At 37.9% G+C, this 25,429-nt stretch overlaps 1 protein-coding gene across 1 annotated transcript; it reads left to right on the forward strand.

Annotated features, from left to right (window-relative positions):
• Nucleotides 1-368: 368 nt before the first annotated feature.
• sec23b (SEC23 homolog B, coat complex II component) lies at nucleotides 369-25,193 on the forward strand. The gene is made up of 19 exons (XM_061988264.1): nucleotides 369-548; nucleotides 7,424-7,651; nucleotides 8,988-9,045; nucleotides 9,153-9,239; nucleotides 9,388-9,624; nucleotides 9,961-10,043; nucleotides 10,140-10,284; nucleotides 14,213-14,371; nucleotides 14,486-14,601; nucleotides 15,851-15,974; nucleotides 16,104-16,184; nucleotides 16,271-16,360; nucleotides 16,537-16,643; nucleotides 16,873-17,026; nucleotides 17,115-17,192; nucleotides 19,752-19,913; nucleotides 20,017-20,103; nucleotides 21,936-22,157; nucleotides 24,708-25,193. Exons 2-19 carry the CDS (start codon nucleotides 7,431-7,433, stop codon nucleotides 24,795-24,797), a joined length of 2,301 nt encoding a protein of 766 aa, XP_061844248.1. The 5' UTR covers nucleotides 369-548; nucleotides 7,424-7,430; the 3' UTR covers nucleotides 24,798-25,193.
• Nucleotides 25,194-25,429: the final 236 nt, after the last annotated feature.

Raw genomic sequence — 25,429 nt, forward strand, 5'->3', positions numbered from 1 at the left:
GAGCATTCACACGCAATTCCTTCAGGAATTGACTCATCTAGTCAATGTTGGTGGCATAAAATGTCGTGGAAAAACATGCTTTGCTTCCAATAATGGGAGAAATGAGGCAGTAGTAACAATGCCAAAACATATGCTGACTTATAACAATATCATAACAAGACTTATTACTAATAATGAAATGTAGTTATAACTAAAATAAAGTTCACACAATTTACTGTGAATTGTAGGAATTCCGACTAGCAGGCGGAACGGAAACGCACCATATTAATTGTTGCTTGGCCGGAAAGTCTTTTATGACGTCACTTCCCCAGTGAGGACGCGCCCCATTGTACACGTCAACAAAAAATGACCAATAGGAGCCGTTGATACTTGGAGTAACACGTCAGTATAGCAGTGCAAAAACCGGCTGATAGGAAGAGAATACCCGCAGTCCAATCTCGTTCGCTTTCCTTATGTCGGTTTTTTAAGCAACACATGCTGTAATTTATTGTAAATAGAATCATCTATTTTCTCATTATCACGACCCGGACAACGATCCAGTATTAAAGGTAAGCACATGTTTGTGTTTTATCCAAAACGAGACTGGGTGGTCAAAAAGTGGCTTGACGCTACATTCCGTTAGCTAACGTGTCGACGTAGCGCTTAGCATAGCGACTGTTAGCATATAAGAATGCTTTCATTTATACTAAATATCAACGAACATTCTCCATGTTGAGGCGTTTAGTCTGAAACTACTGTTGTATTTGAGGGAAATATAAGAGGGAATGTTTTCGGGGGTTGTCACTAAAAAATACGTTGCCTTTCCGTCTTTTTATGTGTAAAAATCGACATCGATATCGCTGTTAAAGCAGCTAACATAAACAGAACCACAGTTCAAGTGAGCTATATAATATTATATGTTGTATGTCTGTCTGTGTTGGCCCTACAGGGACACTATTGAACCGCTATTTAAGCTCCAGAAAGACAATTAGAATGATACATTATGCCCCATATAGAGCACATACCAATGATCTGTTCATAAAGAGTAATTTTCTTAAACTACATGATGTAATCCAATACAGTAGCCTTCAAGTTATGTTTATGGCCTCACAAAGGGCTCTACCTGCAAATATACAGTCTGTCTTCACTCAGAGATGGTCCACATGAACTCAGGGGTGTCCTGAAATTCAAGCATAATATGGTGAATTCCACATTCAAGGCTCAAACGTTATCTATAGCTGGGGGTGAAACTGTGGGACAATATGAGCAGATAAATTATAAGGGTCTTCGAGCCTAAGACTGTTCAACCTTGCGGTAAAACAATGTGTTGTTGGGAAACTTTTCAAAAACATGACTACCGTATTTTTCGGAGTATAAGTCGCACCTGCCGAAATTGCATAATAAAGAAGGAAAAAAACATTATGCAACTTTCATAAACTATGAAAAAAACTGCGACTTATAGTCCGAAAAATACGGTAGTTGTTTGGACTATCTAAACTGTGGGACACAGGTGCAAAATAACTCTCTGTGGAAAAGGGACATAACACACCAGACACGGCTTCAGAAGACGAAAGATACCCAGGCAAGATGGAGCTAATCTCATGGTCGCTCAATGCTATGGACAAAAGTGTTTTCCAGCATATGTTATTCTTGTTCTGAAATTGTCATGTATCCATCAAATCTGCTGTTGAAACTTGGACTATATAACCAACATATAAGTTGATTGTAAATTAGGAGCGGGACATGGATAAGCATTCTTGCTTTTTTTCCCGTATCCCTTTTGCATGTCTGTCAAATTACAAAGAGTGATGAAGTGTTGCTGTATATTAAGTTAAAGTACCAATGATGTTTTCGGGCGATTGTCACTTGTCACTAAAAAATACGTTGCCTTTCCGTCTTTGTATGTGTAAAAATCGACATCGATATCGCTGTTAAAGCAGCTAACATAAACAGAACCACAATTCAAGTGAGCTTTATAATATTATATGTTGTATGTCTGTCTGTGTTGGCCCTACAGCGACACTATTGAACTGCTATTTAAGCTCCAGAAAGACAATTAGAATGATACATTATGCCCCATATAGAGCACATACCAATGATCTGTTCATAATGAGTAAGTTTCTTAAACTACATGATGTAATCCAATACAGTAGCCTTCAAGCTATGTTTATGGCCTCACAAAGGGCTCTACCTGCAAATATACAGAGTCTGTCTTCACTCAGAGATGGTACACATGAACTCAGGGGTGTCCTGAAATTCAAGCATAATATGGTGAATTCCACATTCAAGGCTCAAACGTTATCTATAGCTGGGGGTGAAACTGTGGGACAATATTAGCGGAGATATTAAACGGTCTTCGATCCTAAGAGTGTTCAACCTTGCGGTTAAAAAAATGTGGTGTTGGGAAGCTTATCAAAAATATGACTAGTTGTTTGGACTATCTCAACTGTGGGACACAGGTGCAAAATAACTCACTGTGGAATAAGGGACATAACACAGCAGACAAGACTTCAGAAGACGAAAGATACCCAGGCAAGATGGAGCTAATCTCATGGTCGCTCAATGCTATTGACAAAAGTGGTTTCCAGCATATGTTATTATTGTTCTGAAATTGTCATGTATCCATCAAATCTGCTGTTGAAACTTGGACTATATAACCAACATATAAGTTGATTGTAAATTAAAAGCGGGACATGGATAAGCATTCTTGCTTTTTTTCCCGTATCCCTTTTGCATGTCTGTCAAATTACAAAGAGTGATGAAGTGTTGCTGTATATTAAGTTAAAGTACCAATGATTGTCATACACACACTAGGTGTGGCGAAATTATTCTCTGCATTTGACCCATCACCCTTGATCACCCCCTGGGAGGTGACGGGAGCAGTGGGCAGCAGCGGTGGCCGCGCCCAGGAATCATTTTTGGTGATTTAACCCCCAATTCCAACCTTTGATGCTGAGTGCCAAGCAGGGAGGTAATGGGTCCCATTTTTATAGTCTTTGGTATGACTCGGCCGGGGTTTGAACTCACAACCTACCGATCTCAGGGCGGACACTCTAACCACTGATGTCTGCCGGAATAAATAAATTAATTCACTCATTCACCCCTGCGACCCCAAAAGGGACAAACAGCACTAAATGGATAGATTTACAAACAAACATCACAGACACATTTAATTTGCTGTTTACAAATAAACCTTGCCCATTTGGTGCAATGGTTCACCACTCCTTTGGGCTGGGGGCAAAAGAAACACTGCCTTCACTTATGCCATCAGGCAAGAACAAATATTGTTCCCTTGGGAGACACCCGTCCAATTGCCACTGTTGGGATAATGAGTGCTGGAGCCTATTCCAGCTGCACACGGGCGGAAGGCAGGGTCAGGCCTCGAATTTTAACTTTCATGCAAGTGTTGCCTTAAAGGAGGGCTCATATTTTAGGGCAACAAGGCAAGCTGGAAAGCAATATTTTGGTAACGGTACTAAAATTATTTCGGTACTTTTCTAAATAAAGTTCTAGTATGTTGTGCCACTGGTCGTTATTTTATGGTATTTATTGTACCCACTTTGAAAATGTAGATTTATTTCAGCTTCTGTGTCATTCATTTGTTGCTGTAACCAGTGTTGTAGCGATACCAATATTTTGGTACCGGTACTAAAATTATTTCGATACTTTTCAGTACTTTTCTAAAAAAAATTGCATTATTGGCTTTATTTTAACAAAAAAAGCTTAGAGTACATTAAACATATGTTTCTTATTGCAGTTAAGTCGTTAAATAAAATAGTGAACATACTAGACAACTTGTCTTTTAGTAGTAAGTAAACAAACAAAGGCTCCTAATTAGTCTGCTGACGTATGCAGTAACATATTATGTCATATATCATTCTATTATTTTGTCAACATTATTAAGTGTTAGAAAATTAATTATTAATCTACTTGTTCATTTACTGTTAATAACTGCTTACTTTCTCTTTTAACATGTTCTGTCTACACTTTTGTTTAAAATGTAATAATCACTTATTCTTCTGTTGCTTTACATTAGTTTTAGATGATACCACAAATTTGGGCATCAATCCGATACCACGTAGTCACTGGATCCATACATTGGTCATATTCAAAGTCCTCATGTGTCCAGGGACATATTTCCCGAGTTTATAAACATAATATACATTTAAAAAAAAAACAAAGACGATGTTCTGATGCCAAAAAATATCGACGTAATCATAGTAGTATTGACGAGATACGTGCCTGTACTTGATATCATTACAGTGGATGTTAGGTGTAGATCCACCAATGGCGTTTGTTTACATTATGATGCCGGTGAAGCATGTTTAGCTATTCCTCGTCCTGCAGGGATGATACTTGTAAGAAACGTACTTTTTTTGTCGCCATGGAGACCAGGATTAGTGATCTAGAAGTAGCTAAAACACTGCCAACGGCTGATGGACGTTAGCCGCTAGTTACCTAGCCATGTCTTAAAGCAGCTCTTCCTTAGGGCGTTTCAGTGTTATAACTTCATCTTTATCGTTAGTTTTTAAGCCAAAATGCGTCTGTTCTCCCTTTTCTGTCTACACACTGTGTCTGCTTGTAAGTACTCCGTGATTGTGTGCCGCCGAACATGCTCGTCTGCTCGTAAACCAGCAATGTCACGACATGACTTCGACGCGGGACTGGTACGTTTCAGAGACGGTATCATATAGGGATGAACATTTCTTATCACGGTTACCGTGACCAAAATTAAAGCGGTTATTATTATCGCAGTCATTTTAAATGTGCTGAAAATGTTCTAAAACTACTTATACTGAAAATCTTTTAACCAAATTTTTATTCTTTAAAAACACAAACGCATTCAAAATGTATATATGTACCTCAAGTAGAAAGTTGAATGTGCATATGAAAGCAACACAAGCATTATAAACAAAGTAATATGTCAGAAACTAAATAATACTATAAATAAAGACACATTAATGTGAACAATTCGCATGATGGCACCTTATGGATATAAGACGTAACTGCACTTTTTGTCCATATAGATAAAAATAGTGTTAACATATGAGGTCAAGTCTTATACATAGGACTGCACGATTATGGACAAAATAATAGTTACGATTATTTTTATCAATATTGAAATCACGATTGTTAATCATGACTATTCACTAAGTTTGGTAAAACAGTGTTGGAGTGTGAAGGAGACGCCATCATGTCATTTGTAATATCTCATAAAAATGCTCTTGATTCTGAATCTATATATGCAAAGACAAATATTTGTGTTTTTGTTCATTAATAGTATCAGCGTGTCAGATTTTCTATTACATGATGCCTTTATCTCTAGTCTTACATTTTCATAGAGAGAGGTATTTTTTAAGTTACGGTATGTACATTTACCGTATTTTTCGGACTATAAGTCACAGTTTTTTTTCCAGTGCGATTTATATATGTTTTTTTTCTTTTTTATTATGCATTTTCGGCAGGTGCAACTTATACTCCGGTGCGACTTATACTCCGAAAAATATGGTACATGTACTAATGTGTGTACATGTACATGCTGTATCAGGACAGATCCATTGAGAGTTTGAGGAGAAATCGGTCGTATTGGAATTATACACCATAGCACACCCCCCGCAACCCCGAAAGGGCCAAGCGGTAGAAAATGGATGAATGGATGGAAAATATTAACAAAGTGCTATGTCACATGAATGGTTATTAAAGTAATTACTTTGTGGAATGAAAAAAACACAAGTAATGTAAAAAAAAACAACTGGTGTTTACTTTTTGATATGAATATAAAAGACAAAGCAGTTTGGCTAATGATAATAAAGTCAAATAAACAAGCTTTGTTCTTCAACAACAATTATGTACTTCAGTGCAACAGTTTCGCCAACAAAAATAAAGATTGTTACCTCGCACGTCTAATATACAATCTGTGCCTCACCGACAACTCAGCCTGCGTTCAATTCGATGACAAAACATTTTAGCTAGTATTGATGTTATTGGAACACTGACAAAGTTAGAAGTTAAATAAAGGAGGAGTGAACATCCCAGTAAACAAACTAACAACTTTATAAACAAGTTGTGGCAACGTTCCCGACACATCGCTTGCTGCATGCTAACTGTCAGTCCCTGCAGCTGACTGAAGGACGCCAGCTGCATGTTCAAAATGAAACTGCAACATCAAATATTGTTCTCCTCTTTGCGCTCTTAATCGCACACCGAGACTCCACAGAAGTAGAAGCAATCGGCTCCGTTAGCTCGGAGGGAATATTTTCAAAACAAAGTCCATGGAGTCGGCGCCATGTTTCCCGAGCCGAACGGCTCTAGTGCGCATGTGCAGACTCTGCGGCGCTTCAGTGTTCAGGAAGTAAGCAGTTGCCTAAAATGCATTAATAAATGACGGCTTTTTGGTGATTAAAAATTTAAACAGTATTACCAACAGTCTGGAATTTTACCGCTGTCTATCATTATACCGTTTATTGTTACACCTAGTCCATTAACTAGTAAGAAGTCAAGGGCGGTCACGGCATGTTCTTGCCGTAAATGTTGGTCAGTTTTTAGGGCATTACTCCAAATCACAAGGGCGGTCGTGGCAAATGCCACAGTTATAATTCAAGCCCTGCAGGGTACACACTGCACAAGTCGCCACCTCATCACAGGGCCAACACAGATAGACAACATTCACACTCCCATTCATTCACACAACTATATATTCTAACACAAAATAAAATAGCAATTTATTGATGCATAATTGTGCTTACCTGGTGTAGATGGTCCACAGCCCCCTTGCAAGCATTATAGTCTCATAATCTGTCATCTAGTGGTTTAGTGTCTGTTTTTTGGTTAAATCAAACTCGAGGGTTAAACAAAAGGTTAAAATCATATTTAAAGAGCACAGCCAAATCCTTAGAACAGGGTTCTTTAACTGGGGTCCTCCTGATTGGATCCATTGAGTCCAAGGATTCTTGATCAGCTGTAAATGAACCATTCAATTAATAACGATGACGGGCCCCCAAGGTTTTGCAGAACAATTTGTGTATTCTTTAGTGGACTTCTTTTATTATCTTTACTTTTCACTAATTATATATAAAGTTGATGTAAATCATAGCTTTTATTGGATCTTTAAAGTTGTCTGTGACTCATAAAAAAAGTTGAGATCCATTGTCCCCAACTAACATGGGCTGTTTTTGTTTGACAAAATGTGTCCTCCAACAGGATTCATGTGTTTGCTAAAGGTGTAACATTTCACTGAGACATGGCAATAAAAATGAAGCCAAAACATTAGTATGTTTCATTCACTAATCCTAACAGTTTCCCAGGGATTCATGCTTTTAAAACATGTTTTACATACTTATCTTACAAACAGTTCGAAGAGCTTCTGTACTGTTGCTGTAAGACAAAAGTGTTGTGTGACTCGGTCTTCCGCATTGTCACACGTTGTTTTTTTCCCCTGCTTTAGCTTACTGATGGCCACCTATCAGGAGTTCATCCAACAGAATGAGGACAGGGATGGGGTGAGATTCAGCTGGAACTTCTGGCCCTACAGCCGACTGGAGGCAACCAGGCTTGTGGTGCCGGTCTCTTGTCTCTTCACACCCATCAAGGAGAGGCCTGACTTGCCCCCAGTCCAATATGAACCTGTCATGTGCAGCCGAGCTAACTGCAAGGCAGTACTCAATCCATTGTGGTGAGTTGCAGAAAAAATAGAAACGATGCTTGTTGCCACCTGAGAAGTACTTGTCTTAATTTTACCAATGCTTCACTTGTTTTTACTCTTGAAAGACATCAATGAAATGGCTTGAAGGGGGTCGTATTATGATTTTTTTTTCTACATTTAAAACACTTCCTTCTGGTCTACATGGGATGTAACACTGGTGCTGTGGTTAACATTTTGCATAGATTTAGTTTTACGGACCATCTTCAAGCCACTTTCTGAATGTCTCTTCAGGATGCGTCCTATTTACGAAGCCCTCCTCCAGGCCAGGCCTCCTTCGACTGTGTCTCCACCCTTGTCAGACATGATATAGTTTTTAGCGCTTCCATATTGAGTCTACTGACAGATATAAGTTAGACCTATACAGTACTTTTTTATTTAAAAAAATGGCAACAGGAAAGGATTTTAATATGCTTGTGCATTTACAAGTTTGTCTGCCCCACACAAGAGGATAGAGAAAAAATAAGGAACTTATTAAAAATGGCTGACTCGCGCAAATCTTTGGGTATCCGCTAACATAAGTAAGGTAAAATATGTCACTCAAATCGCAAATTCCAAACGGCTTGTTTGTAGCAAGTTTGGGCAAACATTTTGTAACATGTTGAAATTAGGTGAGTGGAGGGGAGTGCTACACTGTTGAAGAGCAGACAGGGTTTCTGGAATCATAAGTTGCAAAAATGTATGGGTCTTTTTTCTGGATGATTACTGTTGCTATAACACATTCATCTCCTGCAGTTGTCTGCTATGTTAAAAGGGCTGTTTGCAACTTGCTCACGGTTACATTTTTCTAAGCAAAACATATAAACAAAAACAGCTTATGTTGCCGTTAGTGGTTTAACAGAACACATTTGTTTTACAGTTGTCTGTATTTTTCACAATTACTAAGTTTATGTAATAAATTTTTTTACTGGCCCTGATATGTTTATGGCAGTCATTCACCCTGTCCCGTCGACACGTTGCTGCGCTTACACACGTACAAGAGCAGTCCAAGAGAAGCAACAAACAATTTGCCGTCATGTTGTTTTTATGATATACATTCTTTACGTCATTATGTTCTTGAAGCCGTAAGAGGGTGGGATATACCGGTACAGTGTAAAATACATTGTAAAAGTTAACGCCCTTTTAAAATCTGTGTAAATGTTGCAAACCCCTCCTTTAATACTGACTCATAATCAAATGTGATCAAACAACCACAGATGAAGTCAATAGCTAAATTGACCTTAAAAGTTTTTGCCTTTTATTACTCAAGGGTTTTTTTAAACACAATATTCCTCTTGACTTTGCAAATGCTTGTTTTGTTGTTTTACAGTCAAGTTGACTTCCGAGCAAAGATTTGGGCGTGCAACTTTTGCTTCCAGAGAAACCCGGTAAGTACCGGTACTCAAAATCTAAAAGTTTAATAAGCTCTAATTTTGTGTGGACTAGCTACACTACTAGTTTAGCACAATCAAACTATTTTCTTTTTTTTTTGCAGTTCCCTCCTTCTTATGCAGGAATATCAGAAGTGAACCAGCCAGCTGAACTCATGCCCCAGTTTTCCACCATTGAGTACATAGTACAGGTACACACTACACACATGTTTGAACTCTGACTCTAGGCATGGAACTGATAAAGTACAGTGTGTACTCTTCCAATGCTGGCTATTTGGACATTAGTTTACCAAACACATTGAATCAACACTGAATGTTTTGCAATCTTGCTATTTATAGCGTGGAGCCCCAGCTCCCCTGATCTTCCTCTATGTGGTAGACACATGTTTGGAAGAAGAGGACCTCCAGGCTCTAAAGGAGTCACTTCAGATGTCCCTCAGTCTTCTGCCTCCCAATGCTTTAGTAGGCCTCATCACATTTGGACGCATGGTCCAGGTTCACGAGCTCAGCTGTGAGATGATCTCCAAAAGCTATGTGTTCAGGGGCACCAAGGATCTCACCTCTAAACAGATCCAGGTGAGTAGAGCAAGAGAGTGATGATTAGCTAATGTTTTTTCTGACAAACATACTTGCAATGCTGACATCCTGCATGATAGGTCAAATGTTCTAGTTTTGTGATTTTAGAGTAACATTTTTGAATTGGTGACATCAGGGGTGTTGCTTAACGTACAACTTGGTAGAGATTGGATTAATGGCTCTTTCAAGGGAGCAGTTCCTGTCAAAGAGCCCTTAAAAAGACTAGCTCATTTTTTTCGAGATTTTTAGAGTTTAATTTGAATAAAGATTGATACCAACGTTTGTTCCATTTAATATACCTGTAAAATTAACTTCAACAACTGTTGTATATTTTAGGAGATGCTGGGTTTAACCAAGCCAGCAGCAACAGGACAGCAAGGACGCCCTCCTGCACCTCAAGATGTCGCAGCCTCTTGCAGGTAGCGGAACTTCCTGTGCAAAGTCTGTCGGTAAATGGCAGACATTTGAAAAGTAAAAAAAAAAAAGCTGCTAATGTTTACTCTTTCCTTTTGCAGATTCCTTCAGCCTGTGCACAAAGTTGATATGAACTTGACTGATTTACTGGGGGAGCTTCAGCGAGACCCCTGGCCAGTTCCTCAGGGTAAACGGCCTCTCCGTTCTACTGGCGTTGCTCTGTCTGTTGCTGTTGGTCTGCTCGAGGTAAATCAACTACAGACACATTAACAAAATCGCAACTTGAAGATCATACATTTATCAAGAAATTATCATAGCATTAAAAAAAAAAACTATCACCAAGTCATATATACATTAAAAAAAAACTATCACCAAGTCATATATATATATATATTTGTACAATAGGTTGTATTCACCTGATGTGTGGTCCGTAATAAAATATGTGAGACTCAAAGAGGTGGGCCAGCGACAGTCTGTTCTCATAGTGTTTTGGCTGCATTTTGCCTTTCTCAAAGAAAGATGTCCTATGCTTGTTATTTTAGGCTGTTGGAACTGTTTAAAACACAAAAAGGATAAACGTTTCTTCAGAGTTCCTCGAAAGGTAATCAAGAAGGGTCAAAAAGTGCAAGATTTTACAAAAAACGTCAAAAGATGCACAACTCCAGTCCCATGGAGCAAATTGAGTCGAATAACGCACAAGTTTACAGTGATCACTTGTTTGATACATTTTTAACGTTTACTATTGCCTATTTAAGTGTTACCTTGATATTATTTGTATTTCATCCTGTTTTGAAGCTTTTAAAAACACATTTTTGCTGCAAGTGTTCCGTAAAGCACCAACTAGGCAAGTCTAAATAAAAGAAAGCAAATGTGAAAAACATGAATATTTGTAAACGCTGCGTCCAACAAAAAGGCAACAAACATGGCTGTAGACGCAAAGTGAAATCATGAATTGCAACCTTACCCAAGCAAAAATTATGCATATTTATCCGGGAGAGTCTTTATACACATTTCCTTGACGCAGCCACACAAAGAAGTTGTAGACCTCAATGATTTTCCAAGTTTTCATCTGTGTTGTGTAGAATGACGTCTGGAGCACCAGATAGTTCAACATGTATGAGAACATGACCGACGGTTAATCCCTGATAGCACTCGACCATCCTTTTTTCTTTTCTTTTTTGATAACGTATAGGGGTAGATTCCATTGCATATTTAGATAGTTTGCTGCAATCTGCTTTTTAGTGGTATGGTCTAGGCCCCTTGTGTACTCAGAGTTCGCACTCTGTTTGCTGCACATGGGTTTGGTAACCCACCACTTCGTTTACTTGCGTTCAAAAGGCACGTGACGGAATACAACTTATTCTTAACACTGTCTTGTTGTTCCTGGATTGTTGCTTGTTTATGAATTATAGCTATTTTATACTCTCGTCAAAGGTCTCCAATCAGTAGCTCACCAAATAATTTTTAGTTACTGTTCAAATTAGACATCCTGACTTTTTTTTCTCCACAACCAAATACCAAAACTACATTACATTTGGTGTTTGAGAAGAGACCTGTCATGTAAATTGACACCAAGGAGATTATACCAATCATAAATACTAATCACAAATAGCTCCTGGCTGTGTGATTTGTCAAAGGAGTGCAAATGGGGTAATGGTTTAAGACTTCAAACATTAACAGTTTCTTTAAGTAGAAAAAGTTACTACCCAATATTTCATTGCACTCTGACAAGAGAACCTGGATTTTAACTATCAGTTTTTGTTATTCAGTGATATGGAAACTCATATTTATTGATTTAGATATGACCATATAAACAGTCAGTTAATAATGTATGGTTCATGGTTTTAAGTTTATTTCAAACATGAATACATTAATGTATCATATTGGTACATGAATAGTTTCAATATGATGCATATTTTTTTATAACATGTCCAAAAAGTAGACCGTAGTTAATCCAATCCCTTTCCAATTTCATAGAGATTACTAGAACATTTGTTCAAATCCAGAAATAATAACGTTTATAATAAATAGTAAAGTATTTTTTTAATTCACATAATGGGATAAATTGTCTTAATTTTCAATAAAGTTTAAAAAATTTTCTCAGGGTTCTTCTTTGTACTTTGTAAATATTTGTAGTTTGAACAGTTTCTCAAGCTGGATCATATTAGTATTTTGTTTGACTTCTTTGTGTAAGCCATTCCATAATTTATGTCCGCATACTAATGTACTAAAGGATTTAAGTGTTGTACGTGCATACAAATGTTTTAATTTAAAAAAAAAAATTCTCAGGTAATATTTCTTTTTTTTTGCTGAGAAGAATTGTTGTACATTCTTGGGTAGCAGGTTATAGGATGTTTTGTACATCATTTTGAATTTACATGTTTTTGATTCAATAAATGAAGGGTTTGAGTATTTATATTATTTTGTATTATTCTAACTGGCCTCCTTTGTAACACAGCGACTGACTGGAGCGTACTTTTGTAGTTATTTCGACACTCTAATATGGTAACTTTAGCGAGCTGTAGAGCATATGCAGTGATTTTTGGTCCAGTGCATATTTTATTCATTATTGACATATTTTTTGCCAACCTATGTTGTATATTTTTATATGAAATTTCCAGTTCATTTTATCGTCTTTCACCCCAAAATGTGGTTTATTTTACTCTGGCAACATCTACTCTGTTTATTTGTATTTATGTTTGACTTTCCTTTATGCTGTTACTGAATAACATTATTTTAGTTTCACTGAACTTCAAAAATAGTTAGTTTTTGTCAAACCATCTCTTTACAAAACGCTCTTGTATCGTCTGCAAACAGTACTAAGTCTTTTGTAGCTTTAAAAATGTTCTCTATATAGTGATTGAACAATTTTGGTCACAGTATTGGTCTCAGAGGTATGCCATGCCGCAAGATGTATTTAGCACTAAAGACGTGTGTTCACCCAGCTTCACCTCATGCTTCCTGTTGGTTAAGTAACTTCTTATACAGTTAAAGATTAACCCTCTGATGCCATACTGTTTTAATTTTTTAGTTAAGGTATCATGGGTAATTAAGTTCAAATGCTTTAGTTGGGTCCAAAAACACTGCAGCTGCACACTGTTTACCATCTATTGTGTTGGTAATCTCTTGGGTTTTCTCAAGTCGTGCCATCAATGTTGAAATGTTAGTTATGTATCCGTATGGGTTCTCCGCATGAATTCCAATTGTATTTAGGAATTTGTCCAATCTGTTCAATTGTTTTTCAATAATTTAAGAAAACTGGAAGTAAGGAGACTTATTTATAGTGGTGTTGGTCTCCAGTCTTTGGTACAACTATCTACATTTTGTTTGGGAATTTGCCTCTTTGAAATGATAGGTTGCTGATTAATGTTAAATGTTCTGAAATCTCTTTAGTAACCTTTGTTTCCATATAAACTCTGTTACAATCAGTTAAGGTCTTAGATTTCCATTTATATCAGTGCAGCCGGAACTTTAGTCTCTTCCACGTTACTGTTTACATGGATGCACATTGCATGAACATTGTCTTCCACCGAAACTGTGCATGTGATTTTGCTAGTTCAAAGGCCAGTGCCTGTTGCCTTCTACCGTCATTATCCCCTAATCTCTATGATTATATAATGCTAGGGCAACTAAAAATTCTACTGATGTACTCCCCTCCTACACGGAGAAGAGGCCTGATAAAATGTGTCCTGTCAGTGACTTCAGACTTAATGGGTTTTTCCAGGCATATTTACTTCTTAGATGTGTGAGACAGCATGGCAAAAATGTGTCTGCTTGCACTTTGAGTTGTTTTCACTGACTTAACCTGAATCAGACATAAAATAATTGTGTTTGAGACGTCTGACCTTTTGTCAGCAATCTGAAGGGGCTTGGCTTTGCTCGAACTATATTCATAAGACTTTTAATTGCTTAGCTCTGCAAAATAATTTTTTGGAAAAATGTTTTGAAATGGTGGACCAAATTTATCAGTTACTACGTTGTGCAAGTAATGATTATTGACTAGTGAATCTTTGCCCTTAACACAATGCTTCTAATGGCAAACTTTAGCATCTATTGTCATTAAAACTTAATACGAAACTACTTCAACCTTACTAATGTTGTAGAAAAGGATAGTGCCCTTTTTTTCCCCAGACATGTTTGTTATACACATTTTTCTTACTTTCCACCACTTTAGGGCACATTTCCCAACATTGGTGCTCGCGTGATGCTGTTCATCGGCGGACCCCCCACTCAGGGACCTGGCATGGTGGTGGGAGACGAACTGAAAACCCCCATCCGCTCCTGGCATGACATCCAGAAGGATAACGCTCGCCACTTGAAAAAGGCTACCAAAGTCAGTGGCGTTCAGTCAAACCACACTTTGGAATAAATGTTTACATTTCTTTAAACAACACACATAATCTGTCCTCATTGACTGAACTTTATGTATGTTCTTTCTGACACACAGTACTATGAAGCCCTGGCCAACAGATCAGCAGTAAATGGCCACAGTATTGATATCTATGCCTGTGCTTTGGACCAGACGGGACTGTTGGAGATGAAGTGCTTATCTAATCTTACTGGGTACGTCACCACCTGACAGCAAAACACTTGTGGGTGTGTAATTGCTTGTTTAAGTATTACGTAGACTGTATTCTGTCCACACGGAACAATCTTTCTATTCTGTGGATGATTCATTCTCAATGAGCAAGAAATGTAAGGAACTCCTTGTTAGTTTTAGTTCAAATTTGAATTTTAGAGTTCAGTATGCCTCACCTTGTGCTGTTCAAAATGGAAAAAATATATTTATATGTAATATATAGCCCGAATGCAGCTGAGATAGGCTCCAGCACCCCCCGTGACCCTGAAAGGGACAAGCGGTAGAAAATGGATGGATGGATTGATGGATGGATATAGGTAATAGTGTATCGTGTAGTATTTCTTTTTGAAATTATATATTTACAGACAAGAAGTTAATGCCATGTTTATCTTTTCTCCTTTTATTTATAAAGCATATTTTATATATTAAAAAGGACAATAAAATTAAATAATTTAAAGTATTTTTATTACCAGTCGTTCTTTTCTACAATGTCTATACCGTACTTGAATTTAGAGTACCAGTAGAGTGGAAAAACAAGTTGTCTCTATATTAAAGCTATTATCATAAATATATCTGATGTATGACACCGAACGACTTCCAAAGTTTGCGAGTAAATGGATATGATCAAAATAGTATCATTCTCGCAAGAGATTCCCGAGCCATTTTAAGAGATAATGAGGAAGCCCGTCACCTCATCTCGTGACGTAGAGGTAGCAACCACAGATCCTTTCATCACCAACAACAATGCAAATCATGCAGACTTTGTGAGAGCCAACAACTATTACTTTGAAAAAAAATATGGTCCATAAATTGTTGATCCTGAATGTAAGGAGTATGAGCTATAACTTAGAAGCTCTGCTAAACCGATTAAGCTTTAGTGAAACACTACGCATCATGTAGCAGTATTGCTAAGTGATAAACAAGAAATACAAATTACAAACATAATAAAAACGATAGCTTACTGTACAATGTCTGCTCTCACTTCGATAACGACTGATAGGATGTTCATATTTTCCCGTTTATATGAAGAATTAATCATGTTGCATACATAATATTGCATAGCACTGCCTAACCCCTTTCACATTATAGCCTAAGTTCCGGCTATCACTACTAATTATGACAGCATGTAGGAAAGCCCAATTAGACTGCCAAGTGGAACTATATAACCATGATGCAACGGAGTCCATCCAAAGCAATCAAACATCAGAACTCTTGTCTTTTTTCTGTTCTCAGCGGCCACATAGTGATGGGAGACTCCTTCAATACTTCGTTGTTCAAGCAAACCTTCCAAAGAGTTTTCAACAAAGACTATAATGGAGACTTCCGCATGGCCTTTGGGGGCATCATGGAGGTCAAGGTAAAAAAAAAAGTGATTTGGAGTAGCAATTGAAGTTTCTCAATTTGTGTAAACATTGCTAAATTATGAATTGGTTCAGGAGTTAAAATTATATGATCAAAGTTCTTGAAAAGTTTTTTGTCTATGTAGACTTCGAGAGAGCTGAAAGTTTGCGGGGCCATTGGACCTTGTGTTTCGCTGAATTCTAAGGGCTCCTGCGTATCTGAGAATGTGAGTCATGGTACTACTAGTACTCCATTGACGTTATTTCAGTACTCCCTTGTTATTCACTACAATGCATTGTTTGTTTTGTGTAGGAGATGGGTGTTGGCGGCACAACCCAGTGGAAAGTGTGCAGTCTCAACCCTTCCACCACTTTGGGCATTTATTTTGAAGTTGTGAATCAGGTAGAAAATATTTGCTTGATCATTACGCTAATTTACATTAATTACTTACCACTAATGAGTATAAATGACATCTCATTAGTCATTTATCGGGTGAAATTCACTTTCTAGGCATGCATAGTTCAGTCCATGTAATGAACATGAGCTGCCTTTTGACTTGTCTCATGTTGTGTGTGCAGCACAATGCACCAGTGCCACAGGGGGGCCGAGGTGCAATCCAGTTTGTAACCCAGTACCAGCACTCCAACACTCAGAGAAGGATAAGGGTTACAACCATTGCCAGGAAGTAAGACCACTTTTATTATACAGTACAGTGGAAATATTGTGCTGTGATGCTCATACAAACGTCTGTCCTCACATTCGGTAGACTTATAACAATATTGACCTAGCTAAATGCTGACTAATGTAAAATAATAGTAATAATAATAATAATAAGCCTTTTGTGTCACTTGCACCACACCAACTGCACAACTGCACCCACAATGTTCTTCCTATTCTTTGTGTCCCCACCCAAGCTGGGCAGATGCACAGTCTCAAATTCAGCACATTGAGTCGTCCTTCGACCAGGAAGCAGCCGCTGTGCTCATGGCTCGTCTGGGAGTGTTCCGAGCCGAGTCAGAGGAGGGGCCTGATGTCTTACGTTGGCTTGACAGGCAGCTTATTCGCCTGGTGAGTGGAATGTGAAGAACACTTGATTGGTTATCGCATACCGTGTGTTTTGTGTCGTCTCCTTTGACTGTCTTTCATGTCTTTGCAGTGTCAGAAGTTTGGTCAGTTCAATAAAGACGACCCTACATCCTTCAAACTGTCCGAGTCCTTGTCACTTTACCCCCAGGTACATTGTTGTGACCATTTCTATTTGTGAACTATTAAATTAGGGCTGTCAAAATTATCAAGTTAAAACATGTGATTATTGACAAAAATTGTTTACTTTAATCATATATGTACGCAGATTAATCACACAATATATTTTGATTGTCATGCTTATTTACCTTAACTGCGGATGATTACCTGAAAGATGACACGGGTTGCTTTATGGTATGTGATCAGGTCAATATATGAACCAGTGCAAAGATGAGTGACGAGACTAAAGACAGGTTTGGTTGCTCGCAAAGTTAACTACAAAATACACCCAGACTGGAATTTAGATAAAACTGTTACCAATTTGTGAGCAAATAAATGACGTACATTCAAGTAAAACATTTTAAAAATGTTCCTGGATGATGTCCTGACAAATTGCATTAGTGTCCAACAATTGAGGTACTTTTTAGGTTGAATTTAAATTATGCAAGCCAGGGATTAATGACAAGTAATCCAAATTTCAATGTGTAATTAATCTTATTTAAAATATGCGTTATTTAACCGCACTAAATTAAACTTATAATGGAAAATTCAATTATTGTGTTGCACTTTGTTAGCAGTTGGGAAGCAAAATTTCCTCAACAAAAAGTATCGATTTCAGGATGTAAACCGTGACCATCCGATCCCAAAGCCAAGTACTTAATGACTAAGCTACTGCCACCACAGCTGCTACTAATACTTAATTAAATACATAAACTCACTAGTCTTTTTATTGGGGACATCTGCACAATCAAATGAGTTCCAATGACAAACCTCATCTTGATGGTGTGTTAGTGAGCAAGAGAGTCAGAGCGGACAGACTTTTTTTCAAAGTTGACCAACGTCCCAGCTGGGTGCTACAACCTTCTGCAATTCAAGCAGCGTCTTGGTAGCTACCTGGAATCCTCTTGCATTCAAGAGGAGCAGCGCAGCAGCAGCGAGCCGGTGAGATACTACCAGGGCCGGGGCAACAACATCACAACCAACATGGGGCCAAAGAAGGCACTTACGGCCGAGGAGTGCGAAGACATAAGGAAAGTGTTAGAGTTTTTGCTGTTAAGCAACAACAACAAATAATAATGCAGCTGGTGGAGGAGGTGAAGTTTCTTAGCATACAGAATGACAATAAGGATCGGCATGTGCGGGAGTTGATAAACAGGGTGGCTAAGCTGGAGCGGTATACCAGAGTCAATGATGTTGTGACGGTGGCTGCCAACAGTGGGGAGGAGGTAGGGAGTTGAACGCCAGCTCCACAAAGTGGCAAGTGGCTGTGTTCTTGCAACCACTGGGGAAACTTGTTCTGTCAACTTGACAACAATAGTCCTTCTGACTAAAAGCCGAAATCACTTTTAACAGTGTACAGTGAAGCATGGTGGTGGCGGCAGCATCATGCTGTGGGGATTTTTTTTCAGCGGCAGGAACCTAGAGGCTAGTCAGGATGCAGGGAAAGATAAATGCAGCAATGTACAGAGACATCCTGGATGAAAACCTGCGACAGAGCACTCTTGAATTCAGACTGGAGCGACAGTTCATCTTTCAGCAGGACACAGACCCTAGTCAAGATTTAAAAGGAATGGCTTCTGAACAAGTCTGTAAATGTCATTAAGTGGCCCAGCCAGAGCCCAGACTTGAATCGGATTGAACATCTCTGGAGAGATCTGAAAATGTTCTGGACCAAGAATCACTCTATATTCTCTACTGTTTGTAGTGTAAACATATCTGAGTTGTTGTGTAGAATATGGGGAAATACCTACAAAAGTGCACTAACCGTGTGACAAAAAGGTCAGGGTGTTGGACACTTAAAGCCTTTTTTTATTTATTCAAAAATATTGAAATTCAATGATTTAGTGCATTTGCAAACAGTAAAAATTATGCACAAAGCAAACTGCAACCTTCTAGCCAAGAATGTACAATCATTCTTTACAAAAAAGGAGAAATATAACCTTAGAGAAAAATGTACCTTGAAACATTTGTATGTACATACAACACTTAAGTAACATTAGTATGTCTGATTAAATTACGGACTGGATTAATCAAAGAAGTCAAAAAATATGCTAATAGGATCCAATATAGGAAACTGTTCAAACTCAGCGTTGACAAAGTACAAGGAAGAATAATTCTGATAAATGTCTTGAACCTTATTGAAAATTAGATAATTTTCATCTCATTATGTAAATCTTAACTGACTTAATTATTATTTAAGGAAACCATTGTATTCATAACTCATGGATTTTAATTATGTTCCAAAATGAGAACAGAAAGTCAACAATTGTGTTGGTAATTGCTATGAATTAGAAAAGGGGTAAGATTTATTAAGATGTTCTTCTTCCTACTCATTATCGAACATGTAAAGAGAAATAAATGTATGATGAATATGTGATTTGTCATATTGTAACTGTATGCATGATTTAAATCAACTTAAACTGTAATGTTTAATGTATGATTCTATCCTAATGAATATAAGTAAGATACTAGCACTTATTTTCTCCTTCATACCATTTAGCGTTCGCCAATATATTACTTTTTAACATTGTCTTCTCTTCCACACCTGCAGTTTATGTTCCACCTGCGGCGATCTCCCTTCCTGCAGGTGTTCAACAACAGCCCAGATGAGTCGTCCTATTACAGGCATCACTTTGTCAGGCAGGACCTGACACAATCGCTCATCATGGTCCAGCCCATCCTCTATTCGTACTCCTTTCATGGGCCACCAGAGGTCAGAGTTGCACCTTGTTCCCGTTGATCTTTGCACTGAGGTGCATAGTCTATTCTCGGTAGTAAAGTCAGTATTCACATACGTGTTGTTCCTTTCCTATCAGCCTGTGCTTCTGGACAGTAGCAGCATTTTGCCAGATCGAATCTTATTGATGGACACGTTCTTCCAGCTGGTTATCTTCCATGGAGAGGTATTCCGATTAAATAATCTATTCCTCATCCTGCTGCTTAGATTCTGTGGGATGGGACAAGCAACTACAAAACCCAAAACCAGTGAAGTTGGCACGTTGTGTAAATCGTAAATAAAAACAGAATACAATGATTTGCAAATTATTTTCAACTTATATTCAATTGAATTGCAAAGACAAGATATTTAATGTTCGAACTAAGAAACGTTGTAATTGTTTGCAAATATTCGCTCATTTGGAATTTGATGCCTGCAACATGTTTCAAAAAAGCTGGCACAAGTGGCAAAAAAGACTGAGAAAGTTGAGGAATGCTCATCAAATACTTATTTGGAACATCCCACAGGTGAACAGGCTAATTGGGAACAGGTGGGTGCCATGATTGTGTATAAAAGCAGCTTCCATGAAATGCTCAGTCATTCACAAAAACAAGGATGGGGTGAGGGTCACCACTTTGTGAACAAATGCGTGAGCAAATTGTTAAACAGTTTAAAAATAACATTTCTCAACGAGCTATTGCAAGCAATTAAGAAATTTCCCCATCTACGGTCCGTATTATCATCAAAAGGTTCAGAGAACCTGGAGAAATCCCTGCACGTAAGCAGCATGCCCGTGACCTTCGATCCCTCAGGCGGTACTGCATCAACAAGCGACATCATTGTGGATATCACCACATGGGCTCAGGAACACTGCTGAAAACCACTGTCAGTAACTACAGTTTTGTCGCTACATCTGTAAATGTGCAAGTTAAAACTGCACTATGCAAAGCGAGAGCCATTTATCAAAAACACCCTGAAATGCCGCCCACTTCGCTGGGACCGAGCTCATCTAAGATGGACTGATGCAAAGTGGAAAAGTGTTCTGTGGTCTGACGAGTCTAGACTGGCCTGCCTGTAGTCCAGACCTGTCTCCCATTGAAAATGTGTGGCGCAATGTGAAGCGTAAAATACCTCAGCGGAGACCCCGGACTGTTGAACATCTTAAGTTGTACATCAAGCAAGAATGGGAAATAATTCCACCTGAAAAGCTTCAAAAATTGGTCTCCTCAGTTCCCAAACGTTTACTGAGTGTTGTTAAAAGGAAAGGCCATGTAACACAGTAGTGAAAATGCCCCTGTGCCAACTTTTTTGCAATGTGTTGCTACCATTAAATTCTAAGTTAATGATTACTTGCAAAAAAAAATTGTTTCTCAGTTCCGACAATAAATATCTTGTCTTTGCAGTCTATTCAATTGAATATAAGTTGAAAAAGATTTGCAAATCCTTATATTCAGTTTTTTACACAATGTGCCAACTTCACTGGTTTTGGGTTTTGTATAAAGACAATTAATGAAGCAGTTTGCACATCCAGTGTTTTGTTTTGTTTTGTTTTTTTAATTCAGAGGCTAATTCAGAATGAAAGCATCAAAGTGACGCTTAAGACATTTTCCTGGTGGGCCACATCGCAGTTGCGGTAGCGCTCAGAGGGCAGATTCATGATATTATTCAATTTCCCTATTGTTAACCAACACATTGATTGAAAACTCATTTTGGAATTAGAAGTCAAAATGACAAGAAGATCTTAAAAAGTTCAGCTATTGTAGAATTTGCTTCAAAAGTTTCAATGACTAAATAAACTTAAAGTAGCTTACTGCATTAAATAATATTGAGTTAATAACTGCATTTGCCTGCAGTACATTTTTTTTATTCAAATTTTTAAGTCAAAATTTCAATACTATTTTCCAGAAACTGACTGAAGACATTGGATTTCAGACACGTGATTTCCTTTAGAGGGCCTCAGTTCACTCTTTATATTTTACTCTTTGACTTTAAATTTGTTCCTCCCCCTTTTGCCCTCAGACCATAGCTCAGTGGCGAAAGGCCGGTTACCAGGAAATGGCTGAGTATGAAAACTTCAAACAGCTTCTGCAGGCTCCTCTAGATGACGCGCAGGAGATTCTGCAGACACGCTTCCCCATGCCACGCTACGTTGACACGGAGCATGGAGGTTCACAGGCCCGCTTCCTGCTCTCAAAGGTCAACCCTTCCCAGACGCACAACAACCTCTACGCCTGGGGACAGGTATAATTTGGATTTCTATGAAATATACATTGTGCAATTAGGCAGTCAGTATGTTTACATGCACTAAAGAAAACCAAATTATTACATGAACTGGCTCTGAATAAGCTTTCAACAGCACATGTAAACTTGTTTATTTGATTGTGTTTGGCTTTTTGAAAATCGGATTAACACACCGAGATTATGCAATTGGAAACCAGCTGAATTGGTTGGGGTTGGAATTGTTTGAAGAAATGTTGAAGTAGTAACAGTTTTTTTAAATTGAGAAATTTGTATTATGGAATTTCGGGAAAACCGGGAATGTTACTAGTTCCTAAACCAACTGGTTTTTTTTGTCCTGACTAAGAAAAATGGTTTGGCAGTGGAACGGTTGAAATGGGATGAAAAAAGGAAAAGGAGTAGTCAAACGAAAAAGGTTGGAAATAGGGTTAGAAAAAAAACAGGAATTCCTGGAAATTTGTTGAACGTGGAAAAATGGTAGTTTGAACGTCCAGGATGAGTTGAATGTGTTGAAGGTGGAATGGTTTGAATCGGTTGAAGAATGTGGGAATTGGGGAAGTTTGAAAAATGGCCAATTCATTTTGAATGGGGAACATGCAAAGAAAAAAAGGAATTATGGGAAATCCGGGAATTCTTTTTAGAATTGTTGGAGTAGAGCACACAATTCCTGAACAGGCTGAATATTTTGAAATTGGAAGAGTTTGAATCGGATGAAAAATATGGGAGTTATGGAACTTTGAAGAATGTCCCATTGATTTCAATGGGAATTGCAGAAAAAATTGTGAATTTCGGGGAAAAGCGGGATTTTTTTTTTTAAATGGTAAAAAAAACTTGAATGGTCTAAATGAGTTGAAATGGTTGGTGTTGAAATGTTTCAAATCAGTTGAGAAATGTTGAAGTAGTAACATTGAAACGTTGAAACGTGGAAGGAGTAGTCGCCAGAAAAAAGGGTGGAAATAGGGCTTTGAAAAAGCAGGAATTCTGGAAAATCTTGGAATTTTTTTTTAACTAGGAAAAATGATAGTTTGACTTTCCAGAATGGTGGAATGTGTTGAAGGTGGAATGGTTTGAATCGGTTGAAGAATGTGGGAATTGGGGAAGTTTGAAAAATGGCCAATTCATTTTGAATGGGGAACATGCAAAGAAAAAAAGGAATTATGGGAAATCCGGGAATTCTTTTTAGAATTGTTGAAGTAGAGCACACAATTCCTAAACAGGCTGAATATTTTGAAATTGGAAGAGTTTGAATCAGATGAAAAATATGGGAGTTGTGGAACTTTGAAGAATGTCCCATTGATTTCAATGGGAATTTCAGAAAAAAATTGGGAATTTCGGGTAAAACGGGATTTTTTTTTTAAATGGTAAAAAAAACTTGAATGGTCTAAATGAGTTGAAATGGTTGGTGTTGAAATTTTTCAAATCGGTCGAGAAATGTTGAGGTAGTAACATACATCCATAAACGTGGACGCATGTGGAAAAGTGCAATATATTTATCTGTACAGTAACCTTTAATTTATTTATTTATATATTCACCTTATAGCTTTTTTATCCTGCACTACCATGAGCTTATGTAACGAAATTTCGTTCTTATCTGTACTGTAAAGTTCAAATTTGAATAACAATAAAAAGGAAGTCTAAGTCTATGTTGAATTAAGAAATGGTATTACGGAATTTCGGGAAAACCGGGAATTTTTCCAGTTCAAAAAACTTTTTTTTTTTTTTTTACACTGATTAAGAGAGGAATGTTTTGACAGTGTAATGGTTGAAATGCGTTGAAAAATGTGGAAGGAGTAGTCGCCAGAAAAAAAGGGTGGGAATAGGGCTTTGAAAAAGCAGGAATTCTGGAAAATCCTGGAATTTTTTTTTACTTGGAAGAATGATAGTTTGAATTTCCAGAATGGTGGAATGTGTTGAAGGTGGAATGGTTTGAATAGGTTGAAAAATGTGGAAAAGGTGAAAGTTTGAAAAATGGCCAATTCATTTTGAATGGGGAAAAATGTCCCGGAAAACCTGGAATTCTGGGAAATCTGGGAATTTTTCAAAAGAAAGCCCACAATTCTCGAATAGGCTGAACAGTTTGAAGTTGGAATGGTTTGAATCGGATGAAAAATGTGGAAGATAGAACGCCAAAATCTGGAGAAGAATAAATTCAATAAATAGATTAATTTTGGTGTAGAAAACCACATGTGTGAATGCCTATGGAGCATTCACACAATGATACTCCATATACAGAACATATTTACTGCCTTATTTGGCATACCAGACAACAGTTTGAGAATCAGTGTGTGCAGAATCATCTGCACACCGGGTACATTTCAAGTATACTTCCAACAACTGGGGTCATGGATTAAGTGGGACTGAGGAAAGCTACAAATGTTTCTAAGATGATGTGCAGCATTAAGGGCTTCATCAAAGTGATTACGAGTAACTTCTACATAAACTAATCTTAGTGACAAATGCATTTAGTTCATCCGTGATCAGAGACGAATAATAAGATGGTATGGTAATATAACAAAGTGTTTTTCTCCTCCTTCGCTTGGTGTGTAACCACAGGAATCGGGGGCGCCCATCCTCACTGATGACGTCAGTCTGCAGGTCTTCATGGACCACTTGAAGAAGCTGGCTGTGTCCAGCTCGGCATAGACATCGCTCCTGTACGTCCCACCCCAACGTGACAAAACACAAGGAATCGTGATAAGACATTCCAGTGTAGCTGTTAACATCCGTAAGCATTTCTTGTTGGTTACCATCATGTCTCCTCTAAATGTTCACTTGGTTTTATCGGCCGCTGCCACGACCACATTTTCATAAACGTTACCTGCTAAACTACATCGAATTATCCTATTTTATATTTGATATGAACTTTAACATGCATATTGATTTCCTTGTTTTGTGTGTGTGTTTATCCGAAAGGCGTATCAACTACAGTACACCTAAAATTTCTGGTAAATAAGATGCTTCCAATTGTGTGTGCTTTGTCTACGATTAAACAAAATGAAGAGTAGACGTACAGTATATCCTTAATAAATTGTAACACAACTGTGACTCTTAAACTTCCAGCAGACTGCACTTAACTTTTTTTTTTTTTCCACACTTCTTTTGGTATTAAAGGCTGTTCTAAGAATATTCCCTCCAAATAATGAAGATTACTGGTGCAAGAAATTGAAGTTGAGCACATCATGTGGGTTTTTTTAATGATAAACATTACATTTCATTAGACCAAAGTCCACTCATCCAGTCTTGATCACCATCTGGTACTTCCATCCAATAGCTGT

Source organism: Nerophis lumbriciformis, linkage group LG27, assembly GCF_033978685.3.
Source record: "Nerophis lumbriciformis linkage group LG27, RoL_Nlum_v2.1, whole genome shotgun sequence".
NCBI lineage: Eukaryota > Metazoa > Chordata > Actinopteri > Syngnathiformes > Syngnathidae > Nerophis > Nerophis lumbriciformis.